The sequence below is a fragment of the Syngnathus typhle genome, linkage group LG14 (assembly GCF_033458585.1).
Source record: "Syngnathus typhle isolate RoL2023-S1 ecotype Sweden linkage group LG14, RoL_Styp_1.0, whole genome shotgun sequence".
Lineage (NCBI taxonomy): Eukaryota > Metazoa > Chordata > Actinopteri > Syngnathiformes > Syngnathidae > Syngnathus > Syngnathus typhle.
Window position 1 is genome coordinate 7,157,852 of NC_083751.1, and position 24,329 is coordinate 7,182,180.

The 24,329-nt window shown below is 39.8% G+C and overlaps 1 protein-coding gene across 19 annotated transcripts in view; it reads right to left on the minus strand.

The window, feature by feature from the left end:
* Positions 1–1,939: 1,939 nt before the first annotated feature.
* The window catches only part of adgrl2a (adhesion G protein-coupled receptor L2a), an 84,953-nt gene continuing 62,563 nt past the window's right edge, over positions 1,940–24,329 (minus strand). For 2 of the 19 annotated variants that reach the window (XM_061296907.1, XM_061296888.1), the window contains 15 exons: positions 23,552–23,590; positions 21,733–21,916; positions 20,981–21,103; positions 20,694–20,893; positions 19,868–20,041; positions 19,115–19,321; positions 18,384–18,604; positions 17,463–17,529; positions 12,240–12,331; positions 9,671–9,839; positions 9,456–9,584; positions 8,796–8,892; positions 7,039–7,167; positions 6,161–6,178; positions 1,940–4,041 (listed from right to left, as the gene is read on the minus strand). In XM_061296907.1, the coding sequence (XP_061152891.1) occupies positions 3,158–4,041; positions 6,161–6,178; positions 7,039–7,167; positions 8,796–8,892; positions 9,456–9,584; positions 9,671–9,839; positions 12,240–12,331; positions 17,463–17,529; positions 18,384–18,604; positions 19,115–19,321; positions 19,868–20,041; positions 20,694–20,893; positions 20,981–21,103; positions 21,733–21,916; positions 23,552–23,590 (2,733 nt within the window). In that variant the 3' untranslated portion in view covers positions 1,940–3,157. Of the gene's footprint in view, positions 4,042–4,553; positions 4,593–6,126; positions 6,179–7,038; positions 7,168–8,795; positions 8,893–9,455; positions 9,585–9,670; positions 9,840–12,239; positions 12,332–17,462; positions 17,530–18,383; positions 18,605–19,114; positions 19,322–19,867; positions 20,042–20,693; positions 20,894–20,980; positions 21,104–21,732; positions 21,917–23,551; positions 23,591–24,329 lie in introns of those variants that run through there. The other 17 variants (XM_061296896.1, XM_061296903.1, XM_061296895.1 and 14 more) reach the window with 17 other exon arrangements.

Sequence of the window (24,329 nt, forward strand, 5' to 3'; positions counted from 1 at the left end):
GTCGCAAATTTGCACATTTGAAGTTGGGGACAGGACAAAAGAGGCTGGGGGAAGAAAAGAGTAAGCAGTTAAAGGGTCCCCTTTGACTCAAGTTAGTTTTGCGCTGCCAGATACTGTGCAACTTGAGAACGCAATCGCTTTCATCCATGCTGATGACATCTGTAAGTGCCACTGTGTTTTCCAATCACAGGAGTTATACAGCCGCACATACCACCACTGAAGTGACTATTGACTTCTGATCCAGCAGGGGGTTGGAGTGAAACATTTTCAAATACACTCAAAATACGGTGCAAAGGATAATTTCTTTGGAAAAACAACGGCTCCTTTCGGCTTTTCCCTTTTGGGACCGGCACAAGGGAGACACTGACATGTGCCCCCTATGGCTGCATATGGTTTCCTGACCGGGAGAAATTGCGACAATATATTTTCATAGATATATTGGGATACTAGTAGTTGAAATCAGTGATGTGCGCTCAGCACCTTGTAAACGGAATTTCAATGTAATATTTGCAGTTGTGAGGCTTTTTACTGCTTTAAAAAGATGATTTGTGTGACTTTTTGTACACTTGCAGTCCTCACAACACATCACATTTGGCAGAAAAAAAAATCAGCTCCCCGGCTCCTGGCCTACTTCTGAAATCGATGTTTGACAAAGGCCAAGTCTCTCCCTGAGCAAGAGGCAGAGAATTAGAGAGGCTCTCACGTGGTGGGAAGGCCACACACAAAGCTAGAGGGTGCCAAGTCCACACTATCCATCACAGATAAATATCCTATTCCGGATCATATTGCTATGCTCTTAATTACAAAAACAAACCAGCTTGCAAGCTACGTTTAGGCTGAAACTAGGGTTGCAGTATAAACATAAAGTTTGAGTGATATTCTGTAATGTCGCCCTGAGAAAAAGTCTTGTTGGTATACTGTAGTTCAGGCACTGAAACTTCAGTATGCATTTGAGGGTTCAAAAAAAAATAAAGGCATGATTTAGGAAAGAAGCAATAAATTAATTTCTAAAATTGACTACCTATTCTCATTCATGATGGGCTCGACTGAGTGTCACACATTCAATTTGTGGAGCCATCACTGAAAAGACAAGCCGTCAGAACAAAAACACAATGCCAAACGGTCCATCAAATGTCTATTTGTCTCCCGTTGAGTTTTTCATTTTTTTATGGTCAACTGCCTACCTATGTATAATTATGTCTACAACTTTTGTCAGTTGCTTCACTTTTTAAATGCCACATAATTGCGGTTTGAGTCAAAACAGTAGCCCACTCACTGACAAAGAGTGCATTATTTTTTTTAAAGGTCCGCGTAGTTTACTTCAATACCAAATGGTAATCCGTGCAATTTCCAGGCCCCCAGCTGAGATCCTGTCACTTCGCCTCAACTGGTGTTACATTGTAGTGCTTCGTAAATTAGCATTACCTGAAGTGTAACACGGGTAGGAACTCGGTGTGGGCTTCAGCTGCAACGGACAATTAGAGCAAATACGTGTCGTACATAGACAGATCTTGTATAATATATTCCTGCAAGTGCAGCCAAGTCTAACTAACATTGAGCAGTTGTAAGCTCTGTGGATACACTCCTACATGATAATAAAGACAAAAGATTTGTGGAGCGCTGCTTAACGGTATCAAAAGCAGGGGTCATTCAAGAATATACTTAACGGAATACTGTAAATCAGAATCATTGTGTTTTTATTTGTGTTGCAACCACACAGAACCGTTTACATAGCAATTTTCCTACCTGAGTTTCTCGTCTTTGATTAACATGGAGAGATTTGCCGTATTTGACAAATATGGGTGAAACGAGCTCTCTCAAAATGTGCAGCCATTGAAGAAGAAGAGAAAAAAAAGAGAAAATAAACATAAACTCACCTATTTACCTTTCAATGTGGTGTCCTGTAGTAGAAAATACACCATTAATAAGCAACATGACATTTGCGAAAAAAAACTCACATTTATTGTATTTGCCAAACAAGTGTTGAACTTTACATCAGTTTTAGAGTGGAGATTCGAGCCCATTCTAATATGTTTACACAAAATTATGAGCTACAGTACAATATGTATACCAGTGCTGAGAATTTTTTCCCATTTATTCAAAAAAAAGATTTAATAAATAAACCATTTCAATCAAGGCAGTAAAAGAAAATTAATGATTCCCATCAACAAAACAACCCTTCATTTTCAAACTGCCCATCACTTGCCATAACAGCAAAAATATGTACTGATGCATAACTTAACGCAACTCTGGCAAAATCAGATTAACACATTTAAGTGAGTGATACTAATCAATGAAATCCAGACAGTATAAACACTGTTCACTGGTGCAAAATGTGATAAAGCATCCATGTATTTTTTTTTATGTATAGTTTATTTATTTCTTTACATACTGTATGTCTTTAACGTTCCAACTCACTAACATGAATCAACGGTTGAAGCCACTATGTATAACCTCTAGACAATAGTCTCTCAAATGTTAAATTTTGCAGTTAAACAGTTTCTTTATAATTACGGTTTTCCAAGAATCTGTATTTTACACCAGCAATACAACAAAATATATATTTATAGCCATTATTCTTGACTACAGTTTCAATGTACAGTTGAGAAAATATAAGGCCCGGGGCTTGATTGCTAGTGGTCATACAATCGAAAAAACAGCATGGGGATGAAGGGATGACCATGACCGTATATATTCCTTTGTGGGGGAAGGGCTGTACAGGCTATAGTCAATGTCCTGGTCCTTGAATGTCATTTTTTTTCACAATCAAAAAACAAAAAAATAAACAAAAACACAGGATGCTGGGAAGTGTATGTACAACCTTTTTAAATGCTTTTCTGAGGAATCAAGTAACACTTCTTTTTTGTCCTTTTGTATTTCTATTATGGTACCGTACACTTTTGACAGCAGCAGCACATTTAAATACATCATTGGCTTATCTCTAAAAATGAAAATTTGACTGTGTGTTTTATGTATGTACATTTTTATTAAAACGTTGCGCAGCAATGGCTGAAAAGGGCGGAAGAGTGATCTGTTTGGGGGAAAAAGAGTGGTCAATGGCTAGTTGAAATAACACACCTTTCCTCACTAATTTGTCCACCAAATGTTCACGGCTGAAGATGGTCAGGAGGAGGGTTGGGTGTTCATCGTAATACATTTAAAGGCTTGTGACGAGCTGCATCTGTCCTTCCCGTACATCGCCCTCCGGTATGCAGCCGTCTTTCGCAATGGGAATAATGTAACCGTCACTCGTCCCTTTGCCTATCTGGTAATAGGCCTGCAGCTGATGACCGGCTCCTAAATTAGGCATGCTCTTGTAGTAAACGTCCTCATTCTCGCTCTTCTTGGATGGGGACAAGTCCTCCACAACTTCGGGACTGTTCTCTGGACAAGGAGAGTCCCTCAGATTGGGCATACTAGTGTTCAAGGAGTCTCTGTTTGGAGACTGCAAACTTTCCTGGTCGTTGTCGGGTGTCAGGCGGCCCACAATGGTTTCCACTCCCCCGTCGGTCCTCACCTTCTTCTCGGGAGCATACAGAAGCGAGTGAGTTCGCTGGGGGATGAGCGGCGCCTCCAGCTCATGCTGATGGTGCAGTTCGAGGCCCACCGCTTCGCCCACGTGCACCAGAGAAGAAGCGTCGGCGACGATGACATCATCTTCGCTGCTGCTGCCCCTCACCGCCGTCACCTTGGGTGGAGCCCGCTCCGCCATGAGGTGACGATGGTGGTGGTACTGCAATGGCGGCGGAGGCGGATGCTGCTGTTGAGGTCGATGGTGCTGATGAGGAGGGTGATGCAAATTGGGGGGTGGCTGCTGTTGCTGTTGGTGGCTTTTGTTACAGGCACGCAGGTTGTTGTGTACAAGCTCAGAGATGATCATTTTCTCGAAGGCAGCGTCGTCCAGACTGAGTCCGCAGTCGACCACCTGTACACTGTCGCCGAAGTCCGCACTGCGGAGTGAGTAGCTGTTGTTAAAGTTACCATTTAGCGGTAGAGTATCCATTGCACTTGTATCCCTCACCACATTGTTCAGTGAGTGCCCTGCAAAGGAAAGACAGTGACTTTCCGTTATTTTACATCTCAATCACGCAGTACCGCCGAATGCTAAATTTAATGCTGTTTAGGATGCACATAGTTAACTTTAAGCCATGCCATACATCTGTTAGTGTGGCACAATGCTTTGCATGCATTTTGAGAAATTGCTTTTATAACTTTATTTCAACCGTAATTTATTCATAGTCCACTTTGTGTGTATTAGTATGCCACAAAGAGACAATGAAAATAGGATCCCAAACAACATTAAGAAAACCAAAGGAACGGTAAGCACCATCACGACACACCGGGCAGAGTGGAGGTCTACAGACGGGCAAGCTGCATTACACCAAATAGGTTGAAGGTGCAGGGTGAGAGAAAAAGCACAAAGACGGGGAGGAATGACGAGAAAGGGAAAGTTGTCATGTGTAAACATGAGACAGCCATCTTTGTTCTCACTCGACGGGGAGCCCACAAGCAGCACTCCACCATCACCACACACAGCAAGTGAAAAGACTCACTTCATGTCTGCCTGCTCAGCCTATCTGGTCTAAGAGCAGCTGATGTACAAAAGAAAGTAAAATGATTTATTGTAACATGAAGAAAAAAAACACTCAAAAGAGCAACCAAAAAAACAAATGAAAAAGGTTGCAAATTCAACATAGCAAGAGCAAAGGTTCAGAAAATCAAATGAACTTTCAAGTAGAGTTGTGTTTGGAATAACAATATGTCTAAAAAGGTGAGTATAGCTCAAAATCCTAAAAATAGCTTATAGAAATCGTTACCCTACCTGCCGGAGAGGAAGTAAGCATTGCTTTCAAACCAATGAGATGAATATACACTATACTATTATACCAGCCCAATTCATGGGTTCACAAATCCCTAAACTTGTTGATCCACAAAAAAATATTTTTTGAAGCTTAATCAAGAAACACAGATGATTTGTGAAATGTACTATATTATACACACAGTACAGGTGTATATGTATGTATATGTACTATAAGTACTTGTATATGTACGTATATGTCGATATGTGTGTATGTATATAAGTATGTGTACATGTATGGGTATACGTGTACATGTACGTGTACATGTACATATACGTACATATATACATATACAAATATAAAAGCAGATTCACACATCTGATGCTTTTCTTCGATTTTGTTAGGAATTTAGTATTCCCAATTCATTTGAAGGATTTCAAGCTTTACACATTTTTAAACACACGGCCATTATTCTTAACACAACTGTATATTAACTAAAGGCTATTAAACAGCTTTTCTCAGTTGTTTTTGTCCAATTAGGTATACATTCTGTCCGTAACTTGGCAGCTTGTGCGCCCATAGCTGGCTAAGGTTAGAGGTCACCAACAGCCCAGTGTTTGGCATTCGTCACAGTGACAGTTCCCAGTGAGACACCAGTCACTGGTGGAGCAGCTGAGAAATAACACAAGCGCTGCAGAGGTCAGACGCAGTCATGTTAAGAATTCCTCATAGCGCGAAGGTCATGCAAAGCAGCACCAAAAAAAAAGACAAATCTTGGTTATTCGATGATAAAGAGAGGAGATAAAGGCCAATGTAACTCCTCACACTAAACCAGATGATAACATTAGCAGGAAGACTTATGGGTGCGTTTTTTTTTTCCCTTCCAGTAAAATATGTACATAGAAGTAAAAAAAAAAAAACCATAATAAAAAAATATGAGGTAAAGAGATCATCAGGTTTTGGGATTGTTAAAGCAGAGATGCCCCTCTTATTATCAGCGAGAAAGTAAGAAGAAGAGAAATTAAGGGGAAATCAAACAGCTGCTGTCACACCCGGCGAGTGTTTATTACTGGTAATAAGTGATTGGAAAAAAAGGGCCAGATGAGCTCGACAGAATGCTGCCTGACAGTTGGACAGAAAACAAGGAAAAATGATAATGCCTTTAAAATATTAGTAATTCTAAAGAACCTTTTGTGAACCCCTTGCTCATTGTGTGTGTGTGTGTGTTAATGACCTAAAGTAAACAGTAAAAGTGCCGGTGGTGGGGAAGGGGTGAGATGTTTGTTTTGTTTTTGTTTTTTAAATAAGCATGCTGAAAAAAATTTACATTTGATAGGCAAAGTTAAGTTTGACTCCCATACTTGTCTCTCTGTAGGTCACTAGAGGGGGAAGCACAAGGGAAGAGCACAGGAACGTCACAAAAGATGCCGTTTCACATTCAACATGGTGGGGAAAACGTACAGTTAAACCCAGATAGGCCACATTTTTAGTTAGTCAATTTTGATGTGTGAATGGAAATCATCTAGCTGGAAATGACACATATAGAACATATAAAAATACTTTTGTTGGATATACGGTATTAATTAAAATAGATAACCTCTATTTTCAATTTATTTGACATTTTCAGAGGATTAATATCCTTGACAACTGTGACAGTGAAATAAGTCCACCCATTGGAAAGAACCTTGGCAAGTTTGTGTATAAGCAACAGAATTCTAATTTTTTTTTAATATCGTATGTATAGAACAGGAAAATCTAAATAATGAAAACTATTGTGACAGTCTTTTGCCATTTCCAGTTAGTAGCTATCCTTCCAATAAATTTAAAATAATATTATAAATAAATGGCCAGCGTATGAATAATTGTGGGCTTAACTGTAACTGCACTGCAGTTTTCACAACAGGCTGACAGTGAATCTCATTTCTATTAAATGCATTCTTAGTAATGTTAACATAGATTTGATGTGTTTTAAGGGTAAATCTCCCATAAAAGCACTCAAAACAGCAGATGACTTAATAACGTTTGCACTATAACCTCACTAGTCAAACAATACAGTTTGTTGAGGTTGAGAAATTGATGGGAGACAAGTGGACAAGTATGACAACGCGACAATGTAGAACATCCTGCCTTTTGTTTGGCCTGTCAACACTACACTGAAAAGCGAGATACTTGTGGGAAGGGAGGTAAAAAAAAAAAAACGTAGAAGTAAAAAAGCAGGTGATCGTATGAGTATGCACACCTGGAGAGTTAAACACTGGAGCCGTAGGGGTGTTACACACAACTGTCTCAGCCAGTAAGGTGTTATAAGGGTTGTTAGAGCCTTGTGGTCGAAGAAGAGGATTTGTTAGTAGATAATTCCCAGTCATTCCTGAAGTAGAAAGACAGAAGAGGATAATGTGCACTCAGCCAACAGTGAAAAAATGAAGGCGATTTTCAGAGTGGCATTATTTGAGTTATCTGGAAGCAGCTGGAAATGTGAGAGGAGAATAGACAATAGTTTTTTTGTTCATGCAAAGAGTACTACACTAAATTCTGCACTTGAATGGATATACCGAGTAGAATATCAATAATAAGTTTGGGTGGACAAGCATTTGATGCACAATTACATGGACATGGTACTGGAAGCGTATGCAAATATATAGGGAGATATAAGATACGTTGATGAGAAAATTATTTCATATACGCGAGTTCCTAGTTAGTTCCGAGTTAGCAAAAATACATGTGTAACTGACACCTATTAAAATGTATTGTGAGGGCAAACAATAATATTTTTTGATAAGTCATGATGATATGTTTTATTAATTTGCCAATTCATTTGACATATTTTGTCCATATTCATTTTTCAAAACGTTTTTTAAATCTGGTTAGGAAGTATGTGGTCTTATGTGGCCTCCCAGTAGCATTTAGGTTGCCCATCGTTGGCCTACAGTAATTTATTTAATCATTTAGACTGGAATTTTTCTTTTAAACCACATCTTCCTGTCCATTTCTTTTTTTAACCAGCTTCTAATGTATTTCAGGGAATGAAGGCATCTCCAGTGCCATTAATCACCTGTGTTAAATGCCATCTGTCTGTCTGTTGGGAGGACTTCAGCGATGCTTTTAATGACAGGAAGTGCTTCCAGGAGATAGAGCCCTCGTTTAGTGCAGCGGCTCTCCAGGGTAGCTAGGTTTCTACACCCCGGAGTGATCAATATCTAACCTTTACATTAACAACTTCACGGCTCGACAGTGTGGGGACTTCTATTTTGTTAGAGGTGTATGAGCGAGTCACAATGTGCCTCGGAGCCGGAGGAGCAGTGAGTTACCTTGTAAAAAGTGACAGTGAAAAAAGAGAGTGAAGGCAGAGATGTGCAGGAATTGGCATCGAAGCAAGGCGGGATGTTAACGGCCTCGGAATAGGAACGCTTTTCCTTCACCTGCTCCAAAAGCCATTTAAGAGGCAGCAGAAAGCCGAGCAACACGCTAAGCGCTCCGGGTCAGCCAGAGTTGAACATCATCTTCTCATCATCATATTTGTGCTCAAGCTAAATAAAATATGACAGTTTTTTTTTTCCCCTCATCCTTTGAGAGTAACCAAGGTCACCTCAGATGGCAGGCAACAAATGGCTGCTTTCTGACAATGACATTCAGTTTTCTCATTTTTAGTTTTGTCTACATGTTCACTGTATGTTGCTGGAACAGCCAGCACTTCAATAAGAAATGTTCCATTCCCACCTCACTTTAAAACCGACTGACCAGATTATTTGAGAACGGATTTTGGTAATCCTTTGCGGACACAACAGGGAAACTAGACAGAAGGCTGAGATAATTTCTTTTCGCTTTTCTAACCGCACTCCTCTGTCTTTTCAAGCCGCAGCCATTTATTACGATTACCAAGGAACCATCCTTTGCAGCAGGCGGGCGCGGAGGAGTATTTTTAAACCGGATGATGAAATGTGTGCATAGGGGTGTGTGTGTGTGAGAGATGTGGAGAGAAATGAGGTGTGAACTGACCTTGGTTAAGGGTGGAGGTGCTGTTGATGTCACCTGAGATAAAGGAGGATTCAGATTGCTTTCTTACGGTGTCATTCCACATTCTCCTGATTCGACTCTGTCAGGTCAACAAGGGACAATCATTAGGACTTTAAACAAGCCCGCTGCTCACATCTCCTTTCATTTATTTGAGTGTGTGCACCATCTTCCTCCGCCTACATTTTACAATTACAGCAACACTGTCTCTACTCTCTAATTTAGAGTTGTCTTTTGAAAATGAATGCCTTAAGCGTTCATCACTATTTGAACAAAAAAAGTGTTCCTGTTAGATCTGGACATAATTAGTTAATTAAATATTTCCAATTTGGTTGACTTTATGGAAATGATCAATCACATCGTGCCAATGTGAATCTGTTAGAAGTAGGAATGTCGAGTACCAGGTATGGGAATGTAAGAAAATGAACATCCTATTTTTTCAATCTACAATCTTGAAAGCTCGCTAATAATTCAACCGATCATGTAGAAAATCATGTCATTTTGGCTTGACCCAAATCAGTGTGCAATACCGAAATAAAAAGTGCACTTTTATTGCACATGCACATGGCATTAGTGAGAAAAGTGGCAGAAGAAGTTGGCCAGTAGAAAAGAAAGGATGCGGCTTGTGCAAGCTTGACGTTCTACCTGGGTACCAGAGGAGTAGCGTGCGCTTGTCCGTGTAGTGGAAGTTTTTGCCGAAGCATGCGAGCTCTCAGTCGGCAGCCTTCCGCAGCAGTATGTGTGACGGAAGCACTTGCTGTACTCTTTGCGGACCTACAAGAGCAGACAATCATGACTCATTGAAAATCTGCTGGAGTGCCGCGTGACATGAGTTCACTGCCACATGACATGAAACCTACTTTTTTCTGGAGCAGGCAGTGGAAAATGAAGATAAACATCCCCTGGAAGGCGTTAAATATGGTGAAGAGGTACGCCATGACAATGGAGGCTTCGTTGATGAAGAAGAGACCGAAGGACCACGTCAAGCCGAGCAAACAGAGGAGTGCAAAAGCCCCCATGACCCAAGATCTGCAAGATGACATAAACAAACAGAAGGAGACGTTAAATTTTGCATGTACAGCTTACATGACCCTGACAAATCAATAAATGGCACCATTACTCAGAAAGGGTACAGGAAAGCTGCAAGGCAGATGCGAGCAAACCAATAAAACTAAAATGGCACAGACCTCCAAAGTATAAACAAAAATGTCATTCTAACAAAAACAAAGTCAATATTTCCTGCAAACCATATAACTTTTTTTTCTTTTCTTGAACTATTTGTAATGCTTTGCGCTGCTCGGATCTCCTCTGTTTAGTCAGAATGCAATGTAGCTCTTTAATAGGAACACTTAACACCAGAATGGAACTTAATACGATGCAGACCTTGGCTAAGGCCTAAACAATAAGAAAATGGGGGAAAAAATACAACTCCATTATTTTTGTTATTCTGTCACTTTGTTAGTTATCAAAATATGCCCTTGTCGAAAATGCAATGTTAAATTGGCTGAAAAATGTGTTCAACCAGACCAATATTCCTGCACAATATTCTGCAAAACAATACTCATCACAGAGCTTATAATTGCAATTTTGACCTTTTTTCACGCAACGTACAGTGTTATCAAAACAAACAATCCAAGGGTACGACATAGCTGTGTGTCTGAACCTTACCAATAATTACCAGCAGATGACGAACGAGTTCAAGGAGAACAACAACAACAACAACAACACGATGGACACAAAGAGAGGAAGCATTCACAAGGATAGAAAATGAGTGGTTTAAAAGTTGCTGCCTGGAAAATGATGGATGACCCGGTGACAACTGGAAAGAGGAACGAGAAAAAGGCAGGAGAGGAAATAGAATTAAGGAGAAATTGGAAAGTTCTGGTCAATGCATCCTTACTTGATGAACTGTTTATTATCTTCATAGCTAGGATGAGAAGCAGGAAGAGAAAAGCACAATTAGATCACAGCGAGGTTCGACTGTGTGTTGTTACATTTACATGACTGTGTGCGTGTGTGTGTGCGCGTGCGTGTGTGTGTGTAATTAGCCGAGGTGTAAAGTCAAAGCTTACCCGGGCAAATCGGTATTATAGTAGCCGTCACAAACGTGATAATTACTGGCATGGATTGCCCCACAGAGAAGAGAGTGACAGAAGAGAAAGGAGAGGCTGCGTGTTAAATTTGCTTTCACATGCAACATGCAGAGACACTGGCGCTACAATGGTGCCATGTGAACACAAACAAGGAGACCACAATGAAGCTATTAATACACAAACCATCCTTGCAGGAATAAACAATTTGAAAAGAAAGGTTCCCAGGAGAAAGGCACAAATTGTGGTTTCCTTAATATGAGATCAGAAAAACTCAAATACACCCGGGTGCGTAAATAAGCATTTATCCTGTCAGTTCTTCTTGATTGCACGCTCACCGCGGTGTTGGCATGCTGCACATATTTGCTAGGAAAAGTAAATAATGAAATCACACTGAATTTCGCCCTTGCGCTGTTAACACGAGCACCGGGTAACCCCTGATTAGCAGCCTGTAAATACGGTTTTCAAATGTATACAAAAATAAGCAATTACGACTTGAGAAAATGGCGAGCGGCAAACTGTCGACTGCGGATTTGTCAAAGAGCTTGTTTTAATTTATTGGGTCAAAAACTGGGATTTTTTTGGGGGTTTGGTGAAGAAAGGCACAAGGGGATACGGACAAATAGCAAATGCCAGGCTGCGTGATTTCAAACGCGTTCATTCTTGCTTGTTTGTAGAAGCAGGAAGTGAGTCGTCAGTTGCTGCTTCATTCCTGCTCACTCTTTCTCAAATAAATAAAACAACATTAAAAATAGAAGGGGGGTGGCATTAAGGGCTGGCTTGCTTCTATGAGATGTAAAATACTTTGTTAAAAATCTTGATCCTTTTATTTTTTTTGACAAAAACCTGCCATATACATAAAAAAAAGAGAAACGTTTTTAAAATGTAAAAACATGTCATATGTCTCCTCGGATTGGTAATTTAGTCAATTCCGTTTTACAAGGCTTACATTTTATCAATAGCAACAGTTGCCGGTAATTCCTATCCTCACTGATGACAGTTAAAATACCATTTGATTTTATAATAGTTTGACTCCGCAAATGGATGGTCTCTATTTCCAATGGGAAGAATTGATTCTTAAAACCCAAATTGGTAGTGGATAATCATCATTTCACAAACATATTGGGTTTGGTGTGACAGGTTGGGCTTTTAAATGATTCCATTTCTTAAAAGTGAGCTACTTTAAAAGAGTTGTTGCTCTGATAAATTCTTGAAAAAAAGAAAGCTTTTCCTCAAGAGTAAAAGAGGCTCAGTTTTCGTGGGCAGTTGGTAGAATAGCAGCAGTGTTATATTGCTGGTAAGTAGGATGTGGCTGTTTTGCAGTGGAGACTTTACTTACTTGATATTCTCCAGTCGACTCGAGTCTGGTTTCAGGGTGGTTGAGTGCTTCATCATTTTGTACATGGTAATGACCAGGAAGATCAGATTCAGCTGTCAAATCAGAGAAAAGGCAGTGTTAAGAAATAAAGATGAATGACTGACAAAGAAAAGAAAAAAAAACAATCTCGGTCGATCCTGTATCAAAGTTTCAAAAAATAAAAAAAAGGCAGGGAGCCAATCCTGCACGTCTACAGACTAATCCAATAAACATCTATCGCTCTAGTCCGAGAGAAGACGGGCCCACTGGCGCCAAATTTAGTGTCATTCTATATCAATAAAAGCATGGGAAAGCATTAAAATCCATCAGAGAAGGAAAAAAAGAGAAGTGGCTCCTTAGTCTGAGGAATTCAGTTGGGAACAAAAAAGAGCAGGGGTAATAAGAAACCTTTTTGTTGTACAAAACAACTCCATCGTTTCGTGCACATACTGAAATATTATAACCAGTAAAGTTTTCGATTCCTCTGCATGTTAGAGAAAAGACCGCAAATATAAATGTTGAAGAGAAGAGGGAGGGGTAGCATTTTAGTGCGTTAAATCTTAAGGGAATCAGTGGCACATAACAGAATGGGGGGAGGAAAAAAAAAGTATTTGATGTGCTGAGAGTTCAGAGTTTTTTTTTTTTTTTGCTACCTTGAAAATCAATACTGTGATTTAGAGACACAAAGCTTGGATGGGCTGACAGAGAAGAGCTGCTTCAAATAAATTCACTCCAAAAAATATTTATTCTGGAACAAAGTAGACCCAACCCGGCATGTTCATGCACTCAAACGAGCAGGCGAACCTTAAAAAAAAGAATGGTAAGGAATATCTGAGAAAGATGAATTAGAGTATGTGTGCCTATCAAAGACAATACACGTAAAGAGAAATTTCAAGTGTTAACCTACAGCATAATAAAGCCTGCAGAGAATAAAATGCATTGCCTGGTGGGAGGGAATGAAATAAATGACCTTTGGAGGTGCCGTTCATACCATGGCCACTCATTCTTAAACATACTGTGTGTGTGTGGGGGGGGGGGGGGGGGGGCTCCTATGAAAAGACTGCCTGTGATCGATACATCACCCCTCCTCATGCAATCAACTCATGGTGCGAAACACAATACAATAAGGCAGCCTGTATAAGGGAGTTCGGGGAGGGCGTAAAATGGAGTACCTCGGTTTAGACTGTATCAAAAGATGGCAATGAATCTGTGGTTTGTTTCACAGAAATCCACTATTATTTACATCATCTGAGTCCAGCGGTGGAGACCGAAGATGGGGGAGGTGTGTAAGGAAGCGAAAGGAGGACTTGTCAAAAGCCCCTTTTCACACAGCCTGGAGTGGTGACATGGATCCAATGAGACAGAGGAGTGTGACACAGAGCTTTAAAGTAACCTAGTCGTAAGGCACATGCCCCCCCCGCCCCCCCATCCCCTCACCAACACGCTTCCCTGGAGGATCGTCCTCCATCCTTCACTCCGTCTTTTCTGTCTGGGAATCATCACCGCAAGCCATGCAGAAGCAACTTGCCACATTGGGACATCAGGAAAAAGCTTCCTTCCCCTCCCGTGCTTCCTTTCACATTTTTGAAGGTAGCCTCCATGTTTACACAGTGAACTCTAAATGAACTGCTGGCGATAAAATATTAAAGGTGCAGATGGAGCTGTCCACATGATAAGAACTGCTTGCGACGTGTCATGATCCAAAAGGCCTTGTGTTCATGTTAGCTCAAGCATACTAATGGCTTACCCCCCAACTACCGCAAGCATACATTCATTATTTCCATGTACCCCTTTCATGGAGCTAATAGCCCCTGTGCCCAGAGACGACGATGATCTAAGTGGCTTCCGCCAGCTTTTGCTATAGCCGTGTGTTGTCCAAGGCTGGAAAGAGAAATGAAACCAAAAATGGACACTTGTACACAACTGCAATCTATCCAACCCACATCCCCAAAATGTTTGTCCAAATTAGGAGTTGATATCTGCTAATTGGTATGTGATTTGTTTTAGGTGGAAACTCATTAAAGTAATATGTTTCAATTCAAAAATACATTTGATTCTCACATTATTTGCTGTATTTTTCCTTTTTTCAGAAATCATCCGTTGTCACCCTGAAACCAGCAGTTTTCAAATTAAAAAAAAAGATGTTCTAAAAACACACCATCACATTTTCAAGTATACATAATTACAAAGTGCCTTTCAGAGCACTCCATTCAAGAACTGAGAATGAACTACTGATACCTTGTTTTGAGGATAGTGCAAAATACATAGTCAGCCTTTCACATCAAAGCAATGAATTTTTATGTTACAAAAGCAAGCATGGTTTATGTGAGAAGCTGCTTGAAATGCTGCTGGAAGTTGCAGTTACACTTCAAGTAATAAAATGTTCTCACCCATACCCACCAAAATGTTCTTCCGATCTGGGATGCACGTTAAATATTCTACTAGTGAAGAGTCTTTGCCCCATTGTGGTACTAATAAAGTTAAATTAACAAATATGTTGAAGAATCACTGCACATGTCTGAGTCTATCTGAGAAGCAAACTTGAGATCGTTTAAAATGTTGCAAAAAAAGACTTTCTCAAACTTGTACTGCATTATATCTAATTAACTTGCAAAACAATTTTAAATTTTTTTCCAGTCCATAAATAGCTCTGTTTCCAGTCCGAGGATACCCATTAAGAAAAAAAAAAAAAGCACCAATAAAAGTGTTTCGACAAGGGTCCGATAATAAAGTCGGATCAATGAAGTTAACACACATTTGAATGATATTGACTCTATGAGAAAGTAAGTTTGGGCCCTGTTGAAATTTTAGAAACAGACAAAATTTCATGGACACGATATTATATGTGGAATACAATAATGTGGTAGGAAAAGCAAAAGAGTCAAATGACTACAAGGGAGAAAATGACTGCTCTTGATTAATACCCAAGCAACATTGTTTCGCTGCTGACGTTAACTACAACACATTGTTTTCCCCTCATTTTCTTCTGGCTCTTGGGGCGTTTCTGGTCTTCTTCATTGACAAGAACAAAAGCAATTTGTCGAGAAACCCAAGGTTACTGGTGGTGCAGGCAAACCTTGCTCCTGCATACTTCCCTGGAGATCAGCCTTTCCACAGTACTTTGTCTTTTTGAGTCATTTGTTGCACCGAATCAGACGAGCGAGTTCTGCAAAACCTCATTCCTGTCACACATTAGCTCTCCTCCAATACATTAGCGACTTGCAGGGTCATGATTCTATCTTTGCGGTCATCACCGCCGGGATCCTGATCAACATTTCTACTGCAGACACATTTTTCATGCAAATCATTACGGCAACAACAAACGATTGGAAAACAATAAGGGTCTAATTAAGAAAAGAAAAATGCGCTCCCGTGTGGCTGTCAAGAGTGCTCGCAGAGAGGCAAGCCAGCTTGTATTTGGTACCATTTTACAATTATACACACTTTTTGGCTACAGAGAGAACTCCAAATCAGTAAAAAAGCCGATTTACTGCTGCTGACACACCATTTAATGTTAATTTTTCTGGTTTCTGCTGCATTTTTGTGCATTCAAATTAAACAGATTTCCGCCCAAAACTGCATTGTATTTTTCGGCCTATATAAGAGTTGAGTTTTCACTATTTTGTTTAAAAAAAAAAAAAAAGGAATGTACCGTAATTTCTGGACTATAAGCCGCACCAGCTAAAATTAGGGGAAAATCTTTTATTTGTTTTCATATAGAAGCCGCACCGAACTATAAGCCTCAGGTGTTTTAATGTTTTAATTACCATTTGTAAGCGAATATACACAAAGAGGATTGTCAGGAAAGAGATGGTTCTTTGGTGACGCATACCTTTTATTAACATAATGTTTATTGACAGAGATGAAGGAGCTCTGCAAACATAAAAACATGTATAAATCTCTGCGACGACCATAATAAACAATGTGCAGGGAACACTAGCAACACACAACCAATAATAAAATGGAGCCACTGTAAAGTTGGCAATGAGGTACGAGCTACACGTAAAGCTCTGGAGAAGACATGACCGGGGAAAAAAATACTGAAAAGGGTGACGCAACAAGATGCCATCAACAATAGCCTTGTGCCCTCGAGTGGCACTAGTGAAACATCTACAAAAAACGCAGAAGCTCAATTTTCTTCATTAAGAGCCAAATCGACTGCCTTTAATTTAAAAGCGGCATCATATGCATTTATTTTGTCCCCCATAATGAGGGTTTGTGTATAGTAAAAGCTTCCTTTCTCCAGTAATGTCTGTTTTGATCTCGTTTGGTCTATTGTACGTGACAACTGCGCGGTACTGTTTGCCTGGCGTACAGACATGCCATCAACACACAAAGATCACGAAAAATCCATAGATATGCCGCACTGGGCTACAAGCCGCAGGGCTCAAAACTTGTGGAAAAAGTAGCGGCTTATAGTCCGGAAAATACGGTACTTCAGTAGAAATGTTAATTTGATAGTCAGTTTAATGTTCAACAAGAGATGCGGATGCATCTGTAGCTACAGCGCCAACCATGGTGCTGGATAATGAACAGAGCACTGAACAAATCTAATGCAGCCGTCTGGCAAAGCAGACAAAAGTTTGCATCCTCATCCTAGCTGGGTAGACTGTAACGTCCTCACTTCTCTTAGTGTGCACGAGGGTAAGATAAAACACGGTGTGGTAACCAGAGATGATATATGTTCTTTTTACTTTGTCGTTTTACACATGATGGTGGTAACACATGCTCTTGTCTGGAGTGGGAGATAATAATGTCAGGACCAGCATTATATGGCTCAATGGGACATATGCTGCACGTCCTTCACCTCTAACGGTCCTTGACCAAACAAGTCGTGCCTTTCACTGATGCTGTCATCTGCTATTTACAATTGACATACAACACAAAAGGAGGCTGGTGAAGAGAAGGAACACAGCAGCTATAAAATCTTAACGTGCCGTTTTACTTGAATGCACGCATCAAAGCGCTTCATTGTACAACAACAGCTTGTCCTCCCCGTGAGCTGTGTAAAGGTACAGACACACTATCAGAGAGATTATTGTCAGATGACTCCTAAAATTTCTCCGGCACAAGGAGGTTCGGAGCAAAACCCCGCTGATTCTTTTTCTCACTACCACCTTAATCTCTTCCCTGCATCTGCTTCATCTCGCCCCACTCACTCCATCAGATTCACTCTTCACACAGAAAATACAACTTAAAGCTTACCATGATGATAAAGGTGACAGGTCCTATGAAACTCCAGATGAAATGATTATCCACGCTTAGCCAACACCTGAGAGAAGGAAAGACACAAAATACAGACTTCAGTTTGGGAAAGAGAAAATGCATCTGCATTCTTTTGTTTCTTTTGTTTCTTTAATAGAATAGATTCCAAATATTCCCTCCATATACAATAACAATAATTGATATGTAATATATTTAGGTAGTCACGTGTATTTATAAATAAAGGGTTAGGTTCAGCAACAGGTTGAATATGTTTCCTGAAATGACCGAATGAACCCAGTCTCTGCTGGTTGCATTCAAAACCGGCACTCCATTTGTACTCAAGATGGTTCAAGTTATGTTAAATGACCATGTTTGTTCACAACAATATGTTTATTGTAAACATTTTTTATTTTTCTACCAATCAAAAACATTTTTTCAATTAATCAAATCACCGGTTATCCCTAGCATCATTTTCCTGCTTCTCATGGTTAGGCTGATGGATTGACTGATTTCTCATCAATATTTAACCTCAAAAGCTTTTTTACCGATTGACCATAGGCGCAGAACAAAGGGTAGACCCTAAGTAGCCCCACTTCATAGTCTTAGCAACGATGCGGTCATTAATCTATGTAAAAAGCTTTTTCTGCACAAAGCATTTACAAACAAGAGGTCACCTGAGGGTCTTTTAGGAGAAAAGCATTAATGTACCCACACCAACCCCCCGCCCCGTTCTAACCGCAGTGTTGAGTCCGTCAAACACTTTCAAATGACATGAAAAATTGAACAGCTGCACATCCCTGCTGACAGCAGCTCAAATAGTTTGATGCTGCCTATGAGGGATTTGCACATGATTCAGGTAGTAGAAACAGAGACAATAGAGCAGTTTTGTTCTGGTAAAATAAACCCAAATGATTTACTTACGCTTTTTCTGTTCCATAGCTTCCATAGTCGATGGCCGCAGAGACGCCAACCACGATGGCAGGGAAGAGGTAACCAGATACGTAGTAGTACTTTTTCCGCGAGTATTCACTTTCAAAGACTTCCACAAGCATGAGGTATAGCTGGACTCCTTCCAAACACATCCAGGAGAAGGAAGCCAAGAAGAAAAAGTGGAGGATCCCCGCAATGATGGCACAGCCGATCTGAACGAGAACAAACGTCCAAATCAAAGATGGTACAATTTATTAAATACAAGTCGTTGCTTTTCAATTGAAGTTAATATTACATACAATTGAAAACAGAAAAGAAAGTGAACCGTATTAATTTTGAGTCAGCAGAAAAAGTCTATCGATGTAGCTGAATTTAGTACAAAGCTGAGATTTAATTTAAAATTATATATTACGTATATCACTCGGCCACCTTAAACATGACATGAAGCAAGCGAAACCTTGTCGACTATGCTTTAAAAGAGGTTGGAAAAAAAACATCTGTCAAAGGGTGGACGCGGCTCTTTAGTAATCTTTATTAATGGTGCTGTTCTACTCATGTCATGTCAGGGACAAGCTGAGAGGCTTTGGAACAAACAACACTTAAAAGCTCATCTCATCCATTTAACTGAAGTCTTTTGCCTTGTTTTGTGGGATTGTGAAGCGATAACGTGAAAGCGAATGAATGCAAAGTAAATCATTAGGGTGCACGCCCTCCCCTCTTACCCTGGGCTCTGTCATATCGATACCAATTAGGAATATTAACTCGGCGAGGAAGAGATTGATGCAGAGGTTCTTGTGGATGGTGTTGCGATCGCTCTGCAGTCCTCGGAAGAAGCAGAAGGTGAAGATGCTCATGCTTAGACAGACCAGCGACACCACGATACCCACGCGGGTGATGACAGTCAACAGCAGCTCATGTTGTCTGTTGACCTAGGAGAAAAAAAATGATACATGTCAACTAAATGTTAAAACAACAAGACACTATTATAGTATCACACATTTGGTGCTTTTCTCAGATTTCTCAAAAGAAACCAAAACCGGCTTTTTGTCCAAATGTTCACAATAATCGCAGAATACTTAACATTGAAAGCAGCTAATGGACGGCATTATTACTCCTCTTCTTGAACTCATTGAAATATCTCTTTGCTTGGCAGTTTATACTGAAGCATTTTAACTTTTTGGACCTCTCAAGCTTTAGAGACAATTATTTTAGAGAAATGTTGGGATTAACCCGAAATTAGACCCCCTTGTCTATCAATGCCAAGAATAAAAATCTGAAATAATAATTAACTGTCAAAAGGTTTAAAAGGATACAGTTAAGAGTGGAACATTTTACTTTTGCCATTTTACATCACACAGAACAAATCTATCTGAAAGTCTGGAGAAACGACATGTAAGGGTTCTCAGTTTGGCAGAAATTATTAATCTCAAATGCCAGAAAGATGATGAATATCAGAGAACATAAAAATGACCTACTGAGATTTTGCGGTGGGCCATGAGGATGGCAAAGTTAGTGAGGTGGCTGCAGGAGCAGGAGGTGTGTGTTTTATTGGACTCAAGGAGCTTGCAGCCTTGCGTGGACCAGTGGCCCATCATACTCCTCTCGGAATAATTCCAGAAGGAGCAATTGGAGTTGAAGTAGTGCTCCATCTGCAAGATAACAAGAGATATGCTAAAGTGTCCCAATAATTGACTGCCTGAAATTGAAGTAGATGAACAACACAAAGGCCATTTACCCCCTGCTCGTACAAAGTATTTTTCCGCACTGATACGGATGACGATTTCTCACTTCACAGCTCTTATGAAGCAATTCATATGTTGTATCTCATTTAGCACATGCTTACCAAATCAAGCGACACATTCTTGGATATATGAGGCTTTAATAACAGTGAAGCGTAATTGTTTGACGCCATGTCTTTGGAATTGCACAATTTCCCAGATAAAGAATGGAGCCACGCGTACCCCTCTGGGAACTCAGTGACAACTTTAAAAGAAGAAAGATAATTGGCGCTCCAGTAATTTCATCCTAGATTGTACAACTAATCTAGGAGTTAATTTCCCCCCACAATAAAAGAAAATGGCTATCATTTATATCCTGATGTTGATTAAGGAATTAGTTTTCATTAAGAATTCACTTAGGTTCTAAAGACAGCTTTAATTTGATGTTCAATGACTTAAATAAACTACAGACTGACCGAGTCAGACATTTAGAATACAAATGCTTTGTGCTTTCTGCTGTGAATCTACTTTATAGATTTTTTTTTTTTTTTTTTTTAAATATGACTCTGCCCACTCCACTCACATCTATGTGCTCCAGAGTAAAAACCACCGGGTCATTGATGAAGACACGGCTGGATTCTTTGTTAATTGAGGCGGCGATGATGTCGGAATTGACGGACACGTTTCGTCCATAAGCGTCGTTGGCCATCTGGATGGTGGCGTTTTCGGTACTGAGGAACTGGCCTAGGTTCTTGTAGAGAACAAAAACCATCTTGGCGACTCCTACATAAAAAAGAAAAAAACATAAGAGGATGAATGGCATCTTGAGATGTTATTCTTTGACGTCAATTCTTTCTTAATGGAGCTCACCATTACGACTGTTGAGCTTGATGGTATTGGCCGAAAGCTGGATTGAGATTCCCCCTTTGTTGGATTGTGGGAATTTAAAATCCTGCACCTGACCGTCGGTGCTGAGTACATAGACATCCAAGACTGCCGAAGGAGGAGTCAGAAGATGACCGTCAAGGGAAAAAAGGAGTTGTCACTTGTCAGTCATAACGAGGCATGTTTAACTGGGTACATCACTATAAGATGAAACGAGACTACGGAGCTTAATGTCAAGGCTTTCGTTTAAAGACTCTCGATCGTATTACCCCGACACAATATAAACGTCCATCAAAGCGGGATCCATTCATCCTTGTAACGCTTGCTTAATGAAGCGATGCAAAATCACACAAAGAAAACAGCCATATGTATTCGCTTTAATCGATAACGAGAATGAGGGGATGAGAAGGAGGTAGTGGATACGAAAAATACCCCGCAGCAGACTAATGCTCACATTAATGTATGTATATCTTAACACGGCCTAGACACATTCATTTATAAACTAAGTATCTGCAATCAGAGAATCCAGCTTCTTTAATTGGCTGATATTCATCATTTTGTCACTAAGCGACTCGTTAAACTAATACGTACAGTTTTTATGTACCCTCGAGGTTAAGGCGGTATTCATGAAAAAGGGCCTTCTTGTTTTCCTTTTACAAGTAATTCCCGCAATTAAATTATACCAGCTGAGCGTGTTTGAATTGTGAGCGCCTGTCAGTTTACGGTTTCCAACTCACTTATATTGTCTGCAGGAACTTTGACGATGGCGGGCTCCATCAAGTTATCGGCGAACACAAAGGCGCCTTCCTCCAAGGTGTCCAGTAACATGGTGGCGGCATGCGTCTGCTCCGTACTGTTCATGTCCTGCCAGGACTTTAAAGCTTCGGGCCGGAGTAGGTTGTTGACTGTATCCACAATGGCCTGTGTTAAACCACAAAAGAAAGTGAAAAACAAAACAAAATGTATTGGGGGAGGAGAAAAAATATAACATTCACAGACATGAGAGTGTCATGCAGACATTGATGAATAAAAAGCTGAGCGGAAGCTTCACATAATATGATCAGACAATAAATGAGAATAATTGAACAGCCTTTACGGAGTTGCAAGCATATCATGATAAAAAAAGAGTTGCAAAGTAAAATTGTGGATGCTAAGCGCAAGCGGATTTGGTTTCTTTTTCAAGGACGTCTCATCAAGGCACCCACTTGTGGTCTAAGAGTGAGCAGGTCCACTCCAATAATGGGATATTAACTCCAAAGTACTCAAACTGGGAAAATTCCCTTGTTTATTATGACTGCCTACTTGCTGTGACTGTGTGAAAATGATCTCATACATAATATTAGTTATAATTAGGTACGGTTTTCTACACCTACCCCCAGCTTCACTTTTTAGAGTGAAGTACACCTTTAAACTTGCATTTGCTTTAACTTTCCTCAGGAAATAACCAGATCAATATGTCTAATCATGTAATCAATGCCAGAGACGGGTAGCGCGAAGGATGGAGTGCGAGAAGAGACCAGCTAAAGTGATGCGTGTGCATCATATATGGCAGGTATCAGATAATGCCAAGTCATCAATCTCCATGACAGATTTTCAATAGCACTGTCAGTATGCTTTAGGAGACTGTAATATTGACAGATGCAATGTATCATGTATTAGGTAATCCATCAGGGATTGGGATAATCGTGGATTGGTAATTCTTAATTTTAGATTTTCCCAGTTTTTATGGCAACAGTGGGGAAAGAACCAACAATTTTGGATGTTGTTAGAACTGCAGAAGGACAATCAACTTGAATTTTACATATATTCGATGTGTCTAATACCTAAAACATAAGGGCAGAGATTTGATGAAACACATTTGGAGTTATGTATTTGTACCTCCATCATGCAATTAGCCTTTATACACCGTGACTTTGCTCAATCTGTTTTAATACTGTCCCAAATGACAGATCTGCATGGAGGAAGGTGTTGACTTTGGTGGCAAGCAGAGGACGCGGACGTCCCTAGTGGAGGAGGGATATATTTGGACAGAACACCGTGATGCATAAACACAACCTGACAGCATTCAGGAGAGAGAAAAAAAAGATGGTTTGGCCTAAGTAACCCTATTATCCAAGTGGAACAAATTGCACCAATTTATGGAAAACAATTACTCCTGTGACCTCAAACATGTTATTGTGAAACAAGATCTTAAGTTTTGACTTTGCTGATGATAAAAAGTCAGGTGATGGTGGTCCTTGAAAAGAAAAAAGTATGAGAAAAGTGGGATTATTTTTTGGTTCCTTCAGTCATAATCCAAATTAAGATGCAAAACAAAAGACATTCATGGTACAGTGTCAAATTTGAAAGTGAGGATGAGTGTATTGTTTCCATTCTACTTGAATATGGTTGTGCGTATGGAAGTAGTATAACTTAAACATGGAATTGAGTGAGTACATATTAGTAAATAAATTAAAAAAAAAAGTTCATGCTGCAGAACTGGTCATATAGCGCAGGCAGAGAGGAGGGGGCGGCAGCAAGCATGAGGTTTAGGGGTCAAGAGTATCACTCCAATACCTTCATGTACGCCCTGCAAGTCCTTTCTCGTTTTTGAAGCTTTTTTGGTTTTAATTCATCAAGAAAAAAAGAAGGGATAAGACAGAGAAAGACAGATGATTTGAAGTCTAAGTAAGCCTGACAGAATGGATGCACAAACTCATCAATGACTCTTGCGTCTTACCTGAAGGTCAATGAATAAAAAGGGATTTGGATGACGTCCATGATCATTGCATAAATTGTATGACTGATATCCATGCAGCCAAGATTTGTATTTTGCTTTTAACTTTGACGTTGAAAAGAAAGCAGATTGGCTCCCGTATAAATGGTACAGTGCCATGATTGAGTAATCACTTCTCAAATTCTTATTTTTGCAGTTTCTGCCCTTAAACATTTACGATCTTCAAACAAATGTAACTATCAAAGACAACCCAAGTAAATGCTTTTTTTTTTGTATTAAATGAAAAGAATAATTTAAACCTACTTGGCCCTGTGTAGGAAAGGTATATAAATCCTAACTACTTTAAAATCTGAGATCAAATTACATATATTATGGCGCCAGAATTTTTTAATGCAACTTTATAACAACTATTAACATTTTTGACCCGACTTGAAAGTTTAAAACCCTACTATGAAACGCAAACCAGAGTTTGTGACCCTTATTTGAAACCCTAACATCAATTTAAATTGGCTATGGCTACTCACATACTTTGAAAAGCTGAATGCATTTTCATTGACAACACCCAAGGCTGATGAAATCACTTACCCTTAATAGAACCTGTCTGATAATAATAATAAT